Source organism: Pyxicephalus adspersus, chromosome 1 (assembly GCF_032062135.1).
Source record: "Pyxicephalus adspersus chromosome 1, UCB_Pads_2.0, whole genome shotgun sequence".
NCBI classification, from domain to species: Eukaryota; Metazoa; Chordata; class Amphibia; order Anura; family Pyxicephalidae; genus Pyxicephalus; species Pyxicephalus adspersus.
The window spans coordinates 41,998,230-42,017,194 of NC_092858.1; the positions used below are offsets into that span (position 1 = coordinate 41,998,230).

At 37.2% G+C, this 18,965-nt stretch overlaps 1 protein-coding gene across 1 annotated transcript; it reads left to right on the plus strand.

Moving 5' to 3' along the window:
• The first annotated feature begins 2,798 nt into the window (after positions 1-2,798).
• Positions 2,799-15,890, plus strand: PRIM1 (DNA primase subunit 1). Its single transcript, XM_072407982.1, has 13 exons — positions 2,799-3,006; positions 4,033-4,190; positions 5,653-5,759; positions 7,354-7,427; positions 8,472-8,608; positions 9,334-9,392; positions 10,531-10,640; positions 10,726-10,814; positions 11,165-11,294; positions 11,754-11,823; positions 12,090-12,181; positions 13,690-13,788; positions 15,317-15,890. Exons 2-13 carry the CDS (start codon positions 4,137-4,139, stop codon positions 15,334-15,336), a joined length of 1,041 nt encoding a protein of 346 aa, XP_072264083.1. The 5' UTR covers positions 2,799-3,006; positions 4,033-4,136; the 3' UTR covers positions 15,337-15,890.
• Positions 15,891-18,965: the final 3,075 nt, after the last annotated feature.

Below are 18,965 nucleotides of genomic sequence, written 5' to 3' on the forward strand. Positions count from 1 at the left end.
TAACTCCTGAGTATGATAATTATATTTATTTATTATATTGTAATCATAAATTATAATATAATTTATAATATAAATAATAATTTTAAATAATAATGAAATAATAGACGACAACAATGTAATTTGAAATAAAACATAAAATGAAAAATGTACTTTTATTTTTACTGTATGTTGTAGAGTGTTTTTTTTTTACTGTAAAACCCATTTAAAAGCAGATTACATTATAATCTGCTTTTTAATTTCCCACCCGGCCACACCCCCGAATACATCACCACCCGCATCACCCGGAAGATGACACCCTCCTCCCGGGTGATGCGAGTGGGGATGTCCTGCCCGCCTCACCCCGATAATCTGTAATCGGTAATCTGCTTTTAAATTTCCCGCCTGGCCACGCCATCCGATCGCCGCTGGAGCGCCGGGCAAAGGTAAGGGGGGCTTCTAAAGTTACCCCGAGTGTGACTCGGGATTACCGCTTTTTGCTAGTGAAATCCATTCCGAGTCACACTCTGGATTACCGCTAGGGGGGTTAAAGGGAATATCAGGATTTAATATTTTCCACAATATCACGAGGTCAAAATAGCTCCAATCCAAGGGATGGACACAGCCTGGAACAATCCGAACGTCACTATAGTAATACATCTTTATTTTATATACACGTAGTCCCCAGGTAAAGGACATCCGACATACAGACGACTCCTAGATACTGTGCGGAGGCTGGATGGGGGGAGGGGGCAGCTGAGGTTGTAGGTGATTTTAAGAGTGAAGCTGATCTGTAACATCTTGTAACTCTTTAATGACCAAGACAAGCTCTGCAGTTGTTTCTTTTTGCATATCAAAGCACAGCTTGCTCCAGAAGTTAATGAACGTCTAGGCTCCATAAAGTTTTTTTTTTTTGCTTTGTTTGTGATTGCCTCACAGAGAGGATTTTATACAGTAACTGACACTACGCTGCCTAATAATATTTTGAGACAAACATCAGTCCTAATTGCATTTATTAAAATAATGTACCTGTTCCAACTTACATACAAATTCAACTTACTTAAAATTCAAGAACAAACCTACAGTCCCTATCCCGTATGTAACCCGAGGACTACCTGTATAGCTTACTGTCATATGATAGAACTGAATTACTGTTCCACATTTGTGCACTGATTGATAACATTTTTAGTTATTATTATTGAAACAGAACTCCGGCCGACAACAGCAAAATAGAAATGAACAGCCCATTCAAAATAAAATAACCAACCAGCTTGAATATTTAGCTTCATCCCAGAGACTTCATCTGTAATAATTCTTTCTGCCTTTAGATGTTTTCTGTCTGATGGTCGGCATCATTCAGCTCAGCTCATCCTGGATCTGCCATATTCCATACTGGACAAGAGAAATAACACTGTGACAAGCTAAATTCTCCATTTTTCTATAAACAGCTTGAATGATAAAATTACATTGAATGATATAATAATTACAGAGCTGCATTCATTTGTGTCTTTTATATCTGCCTAGGGTTCTGACAATTTTCATAGATTGTATATCACTGATTTAATATTATCTACATTGTGACAGTTTAGGGAATGATTAGTACAAATTCTACATGGGTGACGGCAAAACTGTGTGATCGTGCTGTATCAATAAGTGCACATCAGATAGCGAAAAAAAATGCATCATTGTGGTGTCAGTGAGTACAAAAGATCCAGTTGTATGCCAATGCAGAGAAAAGCATCATTAAGATCTTGGGGAGTGCAAAATTGGATGTAAGTGCAGTGTTGCATTGTGCAGAAATACTTGGAGGTGCAGTTTCAATGAGTGCAAAAGAGGCCATTGTTAGGGTACTTATGATTGCTAAAGTGTACTTTAAGGTGTCAGGGAGTACAAAAGTGTGTGCTTGTGTGTCATTGATGAGTGCAGTAGTCACATCAGTGCAGAGCTGGTGAATCTAGAAGTGCGAGGATGAGAGCAAATGTGCATCAAGGTGCAGTGTTGGTGAATGGTAAAGTAATTGGAGGTGAATAGGGGGCAGCTGTATTTGGGCAGCATGTTTGCTCTGTGGTTAGCACTCTGCACTCTCAGTGGTTAGCACTCTGCACTCTGTTATGGCTTTGCAGCGCTAGGTCCCAGATTCGAATCTCGGCCAGGACTCTATCTGCATGGAGTTTGTAGGTTCTCTCCGCGTTTGCGCAGGTTTCCTCCAGGTACTCCGGTTTCCCACATTCCAAAAACATGCAGTTAGGTTAATGGGCTTCCCCCTGAAATTGATGTTACACTGTATTATAGAGATATATGAATATGGTAGGGACATTAGATTGTGAGCCCCTTTGAGGGACAGCTAGTGACATGACTATGGACTTTGTACAGCGCTGTGTAATATGTTGGTGCTATAAAAATATTGTGTAATAATAATACTTTCATCTATTCTGTCCTAATATATACACAGAGACAAACTAGAATACACAGAAACAAACTAGAAAAAAACTGTCAGTAAAATATACTTGGCTTTTCTTTCAGGTTATCTTTATTTAATAAACTGTGACAAGGTCTGTTTAAATAAACCCTTTACTTTTCCCTGAATGCACCAATCACTGTTATTTACTGTGAAACTCAGCATATCGTGTCTCTTTGTAACAACTTCCTGTTGTATAAATCTCTAATAACTTCTTGTGTCCTATTTACCACTACCATACCCCTCCCTCGATTGACTGACAGCTGAACCCCGCCCACAACGCCAAAGACACGCCCATTCGATTGTACCTAGGAAATGACGCATACAGGTCAGCCCTGAGCTTCCCTTGCACTGGTCGCTATGGCGATGACGTAAGGAGGTAGGCAGAGTTCGGATTGGTTCTCCTTTTCCCGCGCACTTTGTGTTGTTGCTGTCAAGTTCCCGGGCTGCACCGTCTCAGATCATGGACATGTCAGAGTATGACCCCGCTAGCGTGCCGGACCTGCTGCCCCTGTACTACCGGAGACTCTTCCCCTTCTACCAGTAATACAGATGGCTAAACTACGGGGGCGGTGAGTGCATAACAGGCAGGGCAGACCGGCTGCTGCTGTACCTCTATCATAGAGTTATTGTCACTGTGCGCTCTGCACCCCCTCACGTGATCAGTGAGACCCCTCAGCATACTGCGCCATGGAGTGTGTTGGCGCTATAGAAGTCAGTCATTCCCTCCAGCATCTCTGCATGCATTATTCTATGATATTTGTAGCCTGTTCGGTGTTTAGGAGTCACTGCAGCGCTCAACTTACTGTTTTTGCCTTTAGAATTGTCAAATATTTCATTCAGTGGAGTTTATTGAGGTGGTGTATAGGCTGAACACAATGCCACTCCTCAACATTGCTGTAACCATAATAAATCATTTACATTTGGCCAGACACTTCAAGCAGCATTCCTATGTAAAGTCATAAAAACCTATTTTTCTAGTTTTAGTTAAGATGGAACAGAACAAGTCAAGTTTTTAAAGCTGTTTGAGGCTTCGTAGGGGAAATTTCTCTTCACTTCCTCTCAAACAAGAATTGGGCAAAATTCCCTAGAGAAAAAATGCTTTTGTTACAAGCCTAGAACACCTGTTAGATTTCCATGTCTCCCTATAGCATTTCTTCTTGTAAAACTTGGTCGGTTTGATGGGACGTAAATGTAAAATTCTGTAATGAAGTACTGGGTAGCAGATAAAAAAAAAACCAAAAAGACTTTCAAATCCTAATCCAAAGTTTGTCACAAGTTGTTTCTCATTGGGGGGGATTTCCTTTACTTCTTGTTGTGCTGCCAAGGACAGGAATTGGGGAAATATCTGTTAGGCTTGGTACACACGTGCAAAACAAACGATTAGTGACCTATCAACGGTTATGCACGAATATATTTGATCGCTTAATCCACTAATAGTGTACACGCGCTAGATTACCATCGTTTGAGCGATGCAGGTAGTGACGTATACTGGAGAAATGAGCTTATGTAGAGTAACAAGAAAACAAAATCGCTGCTTATTTTAATATAATTAAGTACTGTGAATAATTGGACATTTTTGCTGTATGTTCTTTCAGTTGTAAAAAACTACTTCCAGCACCGAGAGTTCAGTTTCACCCTGAAAGATGACATATATGTGCGATATCAGTCCTTCAACAATCAGAGCGAGCTGGAGAAAGAGATGCAGAAGATGAATCCTTACAAAATAGATATCGGAGCTGTATATTCCCACAAGGTAATAGAGATATTGGATATTTATAATCCTTAAGGTAATAGGGATATTACTGAATAATCTCAGTTATTGCCAGTGCTTCCCTTTCATCTCCATTTCAGAACAGATGGTAACTGCCAGCCACGTTTCAAGATTAAACATCCCTGCTGAAGCAAAATTCAAGCTTATGCCGTTAAAATTATAAAAACATCAATGTTGTTCTCAGGAAGATACCTTCTTGTTCACAGCTATACATCCTGGCATGTTATGGATATATTTGTGGTTAGGTCTGTTCTGAAGATCACTGGATTATTCCGGTTGCATGGGTAGCAGGGTGGCTCAGTCATTAGCACTTTGGCCTATGCAGCGCTAGGTCCCAGGTTCCAATATCGACCAGGACACTATCTGCATGGAGTTTGCGTGTTCTTCCAATTTTTTGTGTGGGTTTCCTCCCACATTCCAAAAACATGCAGTTAGCTTAATCACTTCACCCCACAAATTGACCTTAGACTATATTAAAGACAAATGACTATGGTAGGGACATTAGATTGTGAGCCCCCTTTAGGAACAGCTAGTGACATGACTGGACTTTGTACAGCCCTGTGAAATATCAGTGCTGGATAATAATACTTTTGACCATATTGTCCTAAAATGTACAGAGCCCTAGCACAGAGACAAATTAGAATTCCCCAATAAAGTTTTAATGCAAAATGCAATGGAATTCTTTCATGTTGACTTTTTTTAAGTTGTGATAGGGTCTTTAAATAAACCATTTACTTTTCCCTGTATGCACCATTTACAGTTATTTACTGTAGAAACTTAGCACATTGTGCTCCCAATTGACCTTAGACTGTGTTAATGACATGACTATGATAGGTAGATTGTGAGCCTCTTTGAAGGACAGCTAGTAACATGACTATGGACTTTGTGAAGCACTGCAAAATATGTCGGCACTATATAAATACTGGATAATGATATTCTTTACACATTAAAATGCTCCTCTCATGAGAAACATAAAGGCGGCTGCTGTTTTTATCTCTTTAATGCTAGTTGTATGGCTGTAATGCTCCTACATTCTTCGTGTCTGAATTACTGACCCAGAAAAATCAGAATTCTGTATGGATAAGTTTCAGTGCAGTGCCTGAAAGTATTCAGACAAAATACCCACAAAACATCCAGAAAACTAGAATTTTCAGAATTAAATTGTAAACTGCCTCCCAACCCCTGTCTAAGAAAACCTTTTGGACAAGTGGTTTGATACAAATAAACCTTAATGTGGGAATGACTAAAGTATGAGAATTTTTATACATTATGTAACATGCATACAACTCAATAAATTTTCAGGTAACAAACACTGTGTAATATGCTCGATATGTATTAGTCTTTAGTTTAACTTCATTTTCTGGTAGCAAGATCATGTAGTTTTGTATGTTTCCTGACAAGTTTAAATGCCTGTAAATACATATGTATAAATTATCTTCCACAGCCCAGTATGCACAACTCCGTGAAATCAGGAACATTTCAAGCACAAGAGAAGGAGTTGGTATTTGATATTGATATGACTGATTATGATGATGTTCGGAGATGTTGCAGGTAAAATTTCTTTTTTTTTATCTTTTTTTTTTTTTTTTTTTTTTTTTTTCCCTTTTCACAAAATGGTGGTACTTTTTAATTTTTTCTGCTCTGTGTTTTTTTATAAAAATGTAAGGTGTACTGCAGGCATTAAAATGTACAGTAGGTTTGGCATCCTGTGTGCATGTGAGATATATAAGACATACAACACCACTGTGGGGTAATTTATAAGGGCAGCTTTCTTACCTTAGGTGAATGTTGTAAATATGTTAAACTTGTGTTCACTTATTATTATTATTATTAATAATTAGTATTTATATAGCGCCAAAATATTATGCAGCTCTGTACGTTAAATAGGGGTTGCAAATGACAGACCCATACAGACAGTGACACAGGAGGAGAGGACAATAATAACTGTAGGGGATGGATATAACCAAAGCATTTATTACCTTCCATCATACTTATTTGAGATTCTAAGAGAACACATATTCACTTTAGTTCCCAACAAGCACTTTAGGAGAACAGCTTTTTCTTTAGTAATTTACTACACTTAGTGGGTAGGGTGTTTGATACTGAATGTATATAAGCTCTAGATGCTTTTTTAGCATTATCTCTGTTGCAATCCAATGATTTGAATGTTGGAGGTCAAGCCTAGTCTCTGCTTCCAGCTTTTGGCATATCTGGTCTACATAGTGTTCACAGTAAATGACAATATATTTTACACATAGGGGCCATGATGCTGTTGGTCCCTCAGCACAGCAACACATGGCTTCTAACTGGATTTGAAACCATAATACCTTTATCATTATGATCAATTGCCACTAGCCATGCAATGCACAATATTTATTAAACATTATTTATTTTAGTGTCTATAAAACGATATATCTATATCAGACAATCACTCAGCCACCAGTATAAAGGCTCTATAACAGATCGTTCAGAATGAAGGATGGTGTTGGGCTTTGTGTACAGGGGGATAGAATGGTCAGTAAAGAAGCAGCTGCAACCTGTTAACTGGGCTAGCAGAGACTTTTTTAATATAGAAGTAGACGTTTTATTATATCTGTATCTGTTTAATCTTCTGTATCTTTTTTTACTCTGATCCTTCACTCCCACTGAAAGCCTTCTATGCGGAGTTCACTTTAATTATATATAGAATATTTCATTTTATTCCATCATCATGTGAGAGGGAGGTCACAGAACTGCCAGTCAGATCATTAACCATTTGCTGCCCACATAAAGTTTGCTGTGTATATTCTACTGTGATTACACTCTTTACAAAACATTGTACACTAGTAGGAAGTTGGGGCATAATACAAATATACAAATTCCCCCAAAAAATTAGGTATACTAAAAGGGTGAGGATTAGAAAGTTATTTAAAAAAAAAAAAAAAACGGTGGGGTGGTAAAAGCTAAGCTATATAGAGATTACAGTATACCTATGTCACATGTTGCCCCCCCCCCCCCCCCCCCTTTTTTTTTTTTTTTTTTTCTTTCTTTTCACCACCCAAATACAACTTCCTCCCACCCAACCTAAAAAAGTTCTGAGAAGAACTTTGCACAAGAACACTAGATTCACTAGGTGTATAAAGTAACACATTTAATTATTTTCCAGTTCTGCAGATATATGCAACAAATGCTGGACCCTGATGACTATTGCCATGCGAATCCTGGATAGAGCACTAGCAGGTAAAACATAAGTAATGTATGACTTGAGATGGTATTGTATATTCAGATTGGTAAAATTGCTTTTAGGATTGGGCAACATCAGAGGTCCCAGTTGCCATTGATCCTAAATCAGAAAATGCTTTCTTCATCACTTAGAATAACACCCATCCCAAGCATTTATATGTCTGAAAAATGGCAAATGCTGTGTTCAATTTCTGCCTACTCTGCTGGAATACTGTAATAGACCTGCATTGGCATGGTACCAGAATGCCTTGCATTAGTCTAATAAAAGTTCAAAAAGCATTTTGTTTCTGCCCAGGAGGCCAGGCATTTGCAGGAGATGGTCCTCCAATTTTATGTGCCATAGCCACTGGAAACAAAAGAGTAGCACTTTCTGTTTACATGAGCATTGCAGAAGCAGTTAAAGCTTTCCCAAGGTCTCATATTTGTTTTGGGGACCATAGTGTCTTCAGAAGTGGCAAAGATTGAGTCAGCTGACCAAAAATTAGGGATGCGACAGTGGCAAGAGCTGTACGATGTGAGATTGCTACAAAAGGGGTTGGAAGCAGCTGGACGTGAAGTTGACTTAGGATTTGGGGTATGATGACCTTAATAAAGGAAAGAAAAAAAAGCTGAATATATGATCAGTAAATACTAAAAATACAATGTATTATATTGCTGAAATTACGTTCTTCCAACCACTTCATCAAGGACCTTTGGTGTAGAAGTGAGCAGAAAAAAAAGGTGAGAATACACCAGCTGCTGAATAAACTGCAATTTTTTAAGATCACAGAAGAAAGAAGGGTGCAGGCAGAAGGCATAAAGAATGTGTACTATCAAGTGAATATGACATAAAAAATTGTTTTTGTTACTATCTGTAACAAGAAGCTAATCCATGGTGCACTGGAAATCTATTATCCTCTATGTTTAGTGAAAAAAAGTATTTAATGTAATTAAATCTTTTAAAAACCTAAAAGGAAGATAACATTTTATTCAAAACATAATAGTTTCACATTAATATGATAAGTGATACTTACTAGTGCAATCATTCCATTTATTTTCTAGAGGACTTTGGATTCCAGCATCGATTTTGGGTGTACTCGGGTAGGAGAGGCGTCCATTGCTGGGTGTGTGATGAGTCTGCCAGGAAGCTCTCGCAGGCTGAAAGGTCTGCTGTAGCAGAATATTTGAGTGTTGTCAAGGTAATGTGAAAAAACAGAATGGTAAGGGTTTAAAACCTTAGATTACTGTTCTTTCAGGATACCTATTGCTGTTTAACGTAGTACTACAGCAATTTCTAATTCTGGAAATATAAGATTATATTTGGGGATAAGGCATTAATTGCCTTGTAGGTATGCGGGTGTTCAATGTATTTTTTTTTTTTCTCTTGGTAAGAGTTGATGCACTTCTTTTCCCAGAAACACAACCAAAAATTGATAGTTATAGGAGAATATTAGACCAAATCAAAAGTTAGAGGAAATCCTACCTGTGTCCCATTTTCTTTGGAGCAGGTTTTCTGATCGGTGGACATCCTTTCCACCCATATTCTTAATACCGGCTTTAAATGTTCCCCTCACTTTTTCTTTAGTTAACCATGATTTCAAGGACCTATAATAGTGAAACTGAATGTCTCCAATTGAGACACGAACATACCTTAAAATCTGTCAGAAGTTCAGACCCTTCCCCACTCTCTCCAAAACTGGAAAACTTAAGACTAAAGCTGTAAAAAAAGTAATGCTAATAGCCTGTTCACAACAGAGGAAAGAAAGACTTGTGTTTTACTTTTTAACACTCTTTGAAGTATCTAAAAAATCATTTTGCTGGATTATAGCGCAAAAGAAACAAACAATATGTGATCTGTGTATTTCATTTGCGCTTTTTCATAATTTAAAATCTGCTTGTGACTTTCTCTCCATTCTTCCTTTAGGGAGGAGAAGACACCATTAAGAAAGTTCAGCTCTCCGATCCCATTCATCCGTTTATAAGGTATGTCAGCATTTGATTACCTTTAAAAAAAAAAAAAAAAAACTTATCAATTCCTTTCTTTGTAAGTTCATAATTTTATTTTAGATAATTGTAGCATTATATAGTAGTTTTAACGTTTTTCCTATGGGCAATTGTTGGGTTGTGTAATGGAGTCTACATAGCTGCTTCTTGGTACATATTTAAACCATTTTTGCACTTTTAGTATGAGGTACATAAGCATTATATCTTTTCTGTATACTGATTACTTTTTATAGCTTGCAGATCTGTGTTCTATTTCCTATCATTATAAAGTCCGCCCGCAAGTTTAATATCCCTTAAAGGAGTTTAGTTTTGAATTTGCATTTTTTCACATGTGCTTCTATATACTAGTTACACATTTGTGTGGGTAAATTTAAGCAAACATACACTTTTTTTTTTTTTTTTTTTTTTCTCTACCTGCCTTTTTTCTCAGAACAGTTAACTTGCCTGTCCTGTTTCCAACTCCACTGATTAGCAAACATTTTAGCATCTAGCACCCTGAGTGATTCAGATACCTGCTCCTCTGCTGCACTCTGATTGCTTTTGCTACTCCTATGTAACCACTGTATCCTGTAGTGGTAGTTGTAAAAAAAAAAAAAATAATAAATTTTACAACTACTCTGAGTTTATTGGCACAGGCAACAAGACAGATAAATGTAAACTCTTCTCTCTTACAATTTATTAAACAAAAAAAAACAGTTGCTTGAACAAACCTGAATTCTGTCCTCAGTTTGTCTTTTTCATCACGGTTCATCACTCCCTACAGATGTCTTTAACCTTTTACAGACTTTGGTAAGTCTTAATCTTTGTGGGCAGGTGGCCATCTAGATGGGGCTGTAAGCCTTTGCTTTTTTGTTAGACCTCCTCCCTTAATAAACTAATGACTGCTGGGGCAATAATCGAGCAACCTAAAAAAAAGTTAAACTGGGGAGTGCACAGTCTAAAGAATAAATGAAGCAGAAACAGGGACATCCTTGCACTAAAGGTACAGACTTCCTTCCAACAGTCTCTCAGATGAAATATGAGAAGCATATTTTATCAGATTGTCTTTGTATGCTCAGAAAGCCTCTGGGAATTAAATACAATGTTCTATAATGTAAATAAAAATTCTGTCTTCCAGGAAATCCATAACGGTGGTGGAGAAATATTTTGAACAATATGCTTTGGTGGGGCAAGACATTCTAGAGAATAAGCAGAACTGGGAAAAAGTGTTGGCACTTCTTCCAGAAAATATCCTTTTTTACTGACCTTTCCTTCTTTTTTTCTGTGCATGTTATAAAGTAAAGCAGTTTAAACCCTTAACCTGTGTGATCACCGGTCCGAGAGGCTTTGCAGAAAGATTTCCAGAAAGCACGTAGTTCGGTTGAACGATGGGAGAAACTAAAGAAATGTTTACACTCCCAGGTGTGTAACGGTTATACAGCAAAATGCACTTGGTACCTGTCCCTATTATAAGAATGGGACATTAAAGTGTGATCTTTGTACACATTGTTTATTGTATCCCCACTGAGGTATTTTCCAAATACTTGGTGCTACAGGCAGCATCAGGAAGTAAAAAGAAGTCCCATAGTTATCAGGTGTCACTAGAACAGGAATTTAGAAAATGTATTTTAAAAGGTATACCTGACTAGGGATAGCTTTACCTGCAGATTTTTACCAGGAGAAGGGAGTATTGGGTAAGGCTCATGCTGACATTTTTGGGTCTTTAAAGTTAACTTCATGATGTTTTTCTTCTATTCTTGTCCATCTTACAGGATCTTAAAAAAGGCGCATATGCTGCTAAGGAAATAATGTTACAGTACTGCTATCCTCGATTGGATGTGAATGTCAGCAAAGGTGTTAATCACTTGTTAAAGAGCCCTTTCAGTGTTCACCCTAAAACAGGTAATTTAGGCTATATACTTTTCACTAAATTGTCCAATTAATATATGGATCATCAACTAAAAAGTAATATTTTCTTTATGAATAGGACTTGGTAAATGAGTCGGCTCACAAAGCGAATTCCTTTCATAAATTCTGATTCAGTTCATGTCCACCTTTTTTGCTTGTTTAGTATCCCCATTGCATAAAACAGAATGATAATTGATATGAGATTATATGGGCTGCAGCAGGTGCGCAGAGAATCATACTAATAGGGTCTCCTGAAACATACTGAAATTGTCAATGTAAGTTGACTGGCAATATAAAACTCGCCAGCATCTGACAAAAAAAAACACAAATATCCCTTTTAGTTGTGCTAGCCTTTTTAAACAATTGAGAGATTGTAAATTATTTTATTTATCTTTGAATGCTATTGTTTGTTTTTGTTTTTTTAATCCATTTTCCATCATATCTGTTATTCAGGAAGAATATCTGTACCAATTGATTTCAGGAGGCTGGATCAGTTTGATCCATTTGCAGTTCCAACAATAAGGTACGCACCCGTTATAGCATTGAAATCCGTTTTAACTAAGCAATACTAATCAATAATACTATCATCCCATAAAATGCCATTCAATTAGTTTTCAAAAATTGCATACTTAATAAATTAGCACAGCCACTTTAAGTTTAATTTTTCTATGACTAGTGATTGATTGTTGTAATAGAAAAACTAGGGAAATGCAGCTTTTTTTTCTTTCAGGTATTTTTTTTAACAAACTAATACTAAAGTAACACACTTCTTTTTGCTCCTGACCTTAGCTTGATATGTAGCGAGTTGGACAATGTGAATATAAAAGAAGAGCAGGAAAGCCCTGGTGAAGGAGAGCCAGAAGTTAAACGCAAAACAAGAGGTAATATAATGAAATTCACAATGAAAAACTGAACCTTTAACAAACCTTAAGAATCAGGAAATTCACCCCTAAAGCATTTCTTCAAAACTTCCTAACCAATTCAGTTCCTCTTCCTTCAGTTATGTGTAATAAGAATTAGCTTGCACTTTCAGAATGTTGCAAAATACATTTTCTGTGGACCATTGTTTTAAAATAATATAGTTTTCACTTCTACATTTGGTGAACTATCTACCTTTATATACCGAATGAGCAATATTTGTGGAAGTACATTACACCTTCAAGGCACTAAAATCACTAAAGGTTGCAGCAAACTTTTCTTAATAATTTCAATGGTTGCTAAAAAGACAATTCTACATAATTAGATTTTACCAAATTCGCCCTCACTCAAACTATTTCTTGAAAATATATGGTTCGTATTCCAAATGGAATGGATAGAGGCCCCTTTATTTAAGGAATCCTGGGTGGGGGGTTTCTTTGATGTCTGGTAATCCTATATAGCTACCCTACCAATTGACATACAAAGAAGATTTCTTAAAAAAAAAAAAAAGTATAGTTTATATATAGGAAGCCAGACATATACATTTTAAATATTTAATAAAATCTTTCAATAACTGTGATATATAATGTGGATAATTGTAGATATAGTATATATTTTGATAAAAAAATTAACCAGGGATGAGTAAGCTTTGTAGTTGCTATTTCACTTCTAAATTGTTTGATCTCTCTCCCCTTTCTTTTCATTAGGTTTTAGCGCTGTTATTTTTTCATATATGTTTTGTGTGGGTACACATCACTTGTGTATGTTTGCATCATAAGCTGCCAAATGATTTGTTGAGGTCGTTCTGTATGTACACCATAGCAGTTACTTTTGTTAGACAAAGCTTGGTGTAACGCAATATACAATTAAGTTGCAATAGAAGTCATTTGTGCTAGCCATATTGTCTGTAAAAAAAAAATGTAAAAACAATTCTATGGTAGAACAAATCTCTGATGTTTGGTTTTCTTGATCTATAGGTTGACACAGTGTATGGGTTTAAGCACTGTAAAAAATGTATAATGTTGGCTTAATAGTTTTAGTGGTGTGCAGACCTTTATCATTAAATGCAATCATGTATGTAACTGCCTCTTGTAAGTGGGTCAAATGAGTTTTGGCATTCCATTAAACTTTTTCCTCACTCCCTGTTGGGACAGCAGTAAAAATGTATCTGTATCATGTAAATGGGATGTGTTAGAACCTGCCTGTTATTGCAGTCATTGTCACTTTCTGATTTCTTGTGCTATCAAGGGGCAAGAAGTCAGTAAACCACCCCCCATACAGTCATAAAAACTTGTCAGAAGAATGAGCTGTTTAAAACTTCAAATTAGTTTTTTTTTATTGAAAAATTTAAAGAAAACTAAATGTGTTTTCATTAGGTGAGCAAATTCTTTAACTATTGGATAAGTGTAAAACTATTTTTATGAAGATTTAATATTGACGTTTGAAATACATGTATTTTGTTTTTTTTTAGATTATAAAAGAACAAGTCTAGCTCCATATGTAAAAGTGTTTGAACAGTTTCTTGATAAACTCGATCAGTCGCGGAAAGGGGAGTTATTGCTAAAAAGTGGTAAGTGAAAACAGATGGCTGTATTAGTTTTACATTTTCATACTTTTTAAATTAATAGCCAGACCTAAATGTAATGGTAATGAACCTACTTTCCCAAAACAAAGGTAGAAACTGTATTATATTGATGGAATGGTGTTGGGTAATGGCAGGTATTTGACCATTGAGCACTAAATGGCTGTAACCTATTGAGAACACCACAGAAGAAACCTTTTGGTAAATTTTGTTCATTTAAATCAAATCTGTAACCTTAGTAGTAGTGTCATCATGGTCTTTATTAATTTATTAGTTAAAACTCTGTTTCCCTGTTATGTAGAAATGCAAATGTTGTGTAGTTAGCTTAGAAAAAGACACAAGTCCGTCAAGTTCAACAACAAGGAAAATGGGGTATTTATATTCTACACCACCTTTCTTAATCTTTTTAAAATGTGAGGGCTTGGGGAAAAAATTTAAGGTCTCAAGGAACCAGTGACAATGATATGCACAGCCTGATGGTCAGTGGGATGAATTCCTTTTACCTTGGTGGCAGATGGGAAGAATGCCACCCTTACAGATATCCAAATAGATAACTTTTCTCAGTGGTAACTGACCTAAAAGGCACTAATTGCTCACTACTCAAGCCCTAACAACTTTTGGAGGAACCCTAAAGAACCTTGAGAAACACTATTCTAGGGGAGAAGAAACTATTTACACAGATGATCTAGAGGAAGTAAAAAAAAATATATAAAGCATGGTTCAATTTGCTCCAACATGGTAAACACATTCCTAATTCCCTAAGGCAATCAAATATTCCCCTGAATCAACCATGTCTGGTGTCATTCCTTCTAAAATGTAATACCCGCTTATATTCTGTGGATAGAGAAATTCCTCTAGCTTTTTCCTAAAACAATCCATTGAGTTTGCCAAATCTACTTCCTAAGGGAGTCTGTTTCACATTTTCTCAGACTTTACTGTAAAGAATCATTACCATATGTAAATATTACACTTACTTTACACATAGAAAACACTGTTGGCCTTATCAGGAACCCTAATATGATTCATTTTGAAGCAAATTATGTATAAGGACCATTTTTATATTTGGCAATCATTTTGCCACTTAAATGCTTGTTCTCCAGGTAGTAGTTCAGCTAATATTTCTTTCTCTCTCCTGGTAAATAACATGCTTTTTGGTTTATAAATTGTAGGGGTGGTTTGCATGCTAAGAAGACTCTGATCTACCCCAATTCTTCTGGTATTTACTCCCCCTGATATATTCTCCATAGGATGTGTAAAGCATGCATGATGATGTTAAATAAATTTTACTTTTTCAATATTAAAAGTAATTTGCCCCTTGGTTGCCAAGCCAAACTGCATTCGGGTTGCTGCTTCCCGGTACAGAGTATAGTCTTTCTTGGGCCCTCAAAATCCTCACAGCATACTTGGTAATAAATGTTCTGTTTAACTTTTCAATACTTGGGTAAATTCTGTATATGGAATTTATGTTTATGAATATATCATATTAAAATGTAGCTTAATTCTTTTTTTTTTTCAGATCTGAAGCGGGAGTTTTAAAGTTTCAAATGTGATCATCGGCTTGCATATCGCTGACGGATTTACAGCATCTTAATTTGCAATGTTTGGACTTATGGGTTACTGAACTCTGCTTTAAATATTAACCAGATTTAAATTTGGCAATAACTGGTTGCAGTGAGTTAATGCATCCTCCAGTGATAAGCCTGCTTATCTTCAAGGATCTTTGCAAAACTTCATACATCAGATGATGGCCTTTTTAAATAAAGTTTGCTGACTTTTCTTTTGCCCCAGAGATGTGATGGGCAGAACTGTCTGGATGTTATTCCTCTCCCAGCATGCATGTTTTATAGATGAGGATGTTTGTGTGTGGAAAATCCTCCCATGGTTAGAATATTTCTGCATATCTCATTGTTATCTTGTGTCTACAACCAGCTGCAGATGCCAGTGATTTCTAGGTTTACAAAAAAATAGTTCTGTTAGATTGTTACTTTGGTACATTTAGAAGAAACTGCCAATGAACTAAAAGCAAATAAGGAATTTGTAAAAATGTTATCAAGTTGTACATTTAACAAATAAATTGTATTATAATTTGGTACATGTCTGCTAATTTATGTGAATCAGCACAGTAATGGAATTAAATTTCTTGCAAATAGAAAATTTAACTTGTGCATGAACTGCAATACATCTAGCATTTTCTTTTTATTTTAAATAGGGAGGTGTAGGGGGATCAGTAGTGTTCCTTACAACATTCACTCTTATGAAAGCCTGCAATGAATCTTATGGAAGGCCACTAATAAAAACATATTAAACCGAATAGTATAAACCTTTAGGGTTTCCTGTAGGAGATGGTTTGGTGGTGATACACAAACTATGTATGGTAGAAAGCAATGCATTCCATAACTTTATACCCTTTATAGTCATGACAGCCCGGATCCTTTGTAGTCCTAAGACTAAAACACATAAGACAGTTGGCTGAAATGTTTGCAATCAACCTACTGATCTGAACAATTTTCTGATTGGATACTAAACCGCCAGAAGCCTTGACATGGCAGACATACAGTTAGGTCCATAAATATTTGCATAAATTACATGCGGTCAAAGGAGCTCTCAATGCAGGTGAAACAAGCCATCCTGAAACAGCTGTAAAAAAAAAAAAAACACATCCAAGAAATTGCTACAATATTAGGAGTGGCAAAATCTATAGTTTGGTACATCATGAGAAAGAAACAGCACTGGTGAACTCGGCAATGCCAAAAGACCTGGACGTCCACGGAAGACAACAGTGGTGGATGATCGCAGAATAATTTCCATGGTGAAGAGAAACCCCTTCACAACAGCCAACCAAGTGAACAGCACTCTCCAGAAGGTAGGCATATTGATATCCAAGCCTACCATAAAAAGAAGACTGCATGAAAGTAAATACAAAGGGTGCACTGCAAGATGCAAGCCACTCATAAGCCTCAAGAATAGAAAGGCTAGATTGGACTTAGCTCAAAAAAACATCTAAAAAAGCCAGCACAGTTCTGGAAAAACATTCTTTGGACAGATGAAACCAAGATCAACCTTTACCAGAATGATGGCAAGAAAAAAGTATGGAGAAGGCATGGAACAGCTCATGATCCAAAGCATAGCACATCATCTGTAAAACATGGCGGAGGCAGTGTGATGGCTTGGGCGTGCATGGCTGCCAGTGGCACTGGGACACTAGTGTTTATCCATGATGTGACACAGGACAGAAGCAGATGAATGAATTCTGAGGTGTTCAGAGACATACTGTCTGCTCAAATACAGTCACACTGATTAGGAGGCGTTTCATATTACAGATGGACAATGACCCAAAACATACAGCCAAAGCAACCCAGGAGTTTATTAAAGCAAAGAAGTGGAATATTCTTGAATGGCCAAGTCAGTCACCTGATCTGAACCCAATTGGGCATGCATTTCACTTGTTGAAGACTAAACTTCAGACAGCCCCACAAACAAACAGCAACTGAAAGCCGGTGCAGTAAAGGCCTGGCAGAGCATTAAAAAGGAGGAAACCCAGCATCTGGTGATGTCCATGAGTTCAAGACTACAGGCTGTCATTGCCAGCAAAGGGTTTTCAACCAAGTATTGGAAATGAACATTTCAATTGCAGCTTTTTAATTTGTCTAATTACTTTTGAGCCCCTGAATTGAGGTGATAGTGTAAAAAAAAAAAAGGCTTTAGTTCATCACATTTTTATGCAATCTTTTTGTTCAACCCACTGAATTAAAGCTGAAAGTCTGCATCTGAGTTGTTTCATTTAAACTTAATTGTGGGAATGTACAGAACCAAAATTAGAAAAAAGTTGTCTCTGTCCAAATATCTATGGACCTAACTGTATGAACAATATTTTTCAATGATTATGTGCTTTGCTGTCATTTTTGTACCTGTTTTGTGTTTGTATTAAAGTTGAGGGACAAAAAGCCAACATGTGAAGAAGCATGCTATGGTAATGAACCATGAGAATTAAAAATGATAACTAGGGTATGTATTGGATGGTTGCTGTGCATGGCAAATGTTCTGCTTTTGGCTGGCACATTAGCCAGCCATCTGATATATACCTTAGTTACCTTTCATATTACATGTGTTTGCTGTCTGTGTGGTACACATTGCATATCCCTGCACATGCCATCTTTTTGTCCTTGTGTCATTGATTGTCCCCTTTCTGATCACTCTGTGCCATTGATTGTCCCCTTCTGATCACTCTGTGCCATTGATTGTCCCCTTCTGATCACTCTGTGCCATTCATTGTCCCCTTCTGATCACTCTGTGCCATTGATTGTCCCCTTCTGATCACTGACTCGCCGGGTAACAGACTCCGTTAGGGCAGGGATCAGCAGCTTGCTTGTCCTTTGAAGTTACTTTCAGTTTCACTCTGCACTGCAGCCAGCATCGAGGAGTCACACAGAGGCACACAGTATCAGGTATCGGAGGATGTCTTATTTGCGGGGGTGCTTTATTTTAATTGAGCAAAAATCGGGGGGTGGCTTATTTGACGGGGAAACACGGTAAAACAAACTGTGCACATGGGTCCTCTCATGAGTTCTGCACTCAGGGCCACCATTGGGAGGACAGGGGAGATTGTTGCACTGGGCCTTGTCAAAACAGGGGCCCAGCAGCTATCCAGCAAAGTCTATAACCTTTTTCCCTTCCTTTCTGGCTGTCATTACACCACAGCTCAGTCAGGGCTTTATGTAGTGAGAGCTGAGTGAATTTTGGCAGCCTGCCAGCTCTCTCTGGTGAAATGTACACATTTGTATCTTTTCCTAATATTGCATTTTTTCCCCAGAACCTCTAAGCAGAACTGACAGGCTGCAGGGTCATGAAAGTTTACAAAAGTTCAGATATTTCCCTCTTTGTTGCCTACAGCAGAGCCCTGGTGTACCAAGGTGTAGGTTTGTTGTACAGGGCAGGCTCAGGCTTACAAAATGTAAGAAAAAAAAATAGTTTGCAGCCACTTCCCAAAAAAAGCTTAGCAGTTTCCCCAAGAGTGATTACTACTTTTTACAAAACATAGAGCACTAGGAAGCTGGGTCACAATACACAGGCACTGGACATTTGAGGCATAATACAAGGGCAATGGAAAAATTGCATGTACTAGGGGAGAGGGCATTCAAATGTTGAAACATGGTATGGCATAGTAT

What these genes read in the sequence shown, in the direction of transcription:
- PRIM1 (XM_072407982.1), top strand. Translation starts at nt 4,137, where the DNA reads ATGCAGAAGATGAATCCTTACAAAATAGATATCGGAGCTGTATATTCC. An exon ending in AATATTTGAGTGTTGTCAAG is followed by an intron (nt 8,609 to 9,333) that starts GTAATGTGAAAA and finishes TTCTTCCTTTAG; the next exon opens with GGAGGAGAAGACACCATTAA. An exon ending in TTTGCAGTTCCAACAATAAG is followed by an intron (nt 11,824 to 12,089) that starts GTACGCACCCGT and finishes TCCTGACCTTAG; the next exon opens with CTTGATATGTAGCGAGTTGG.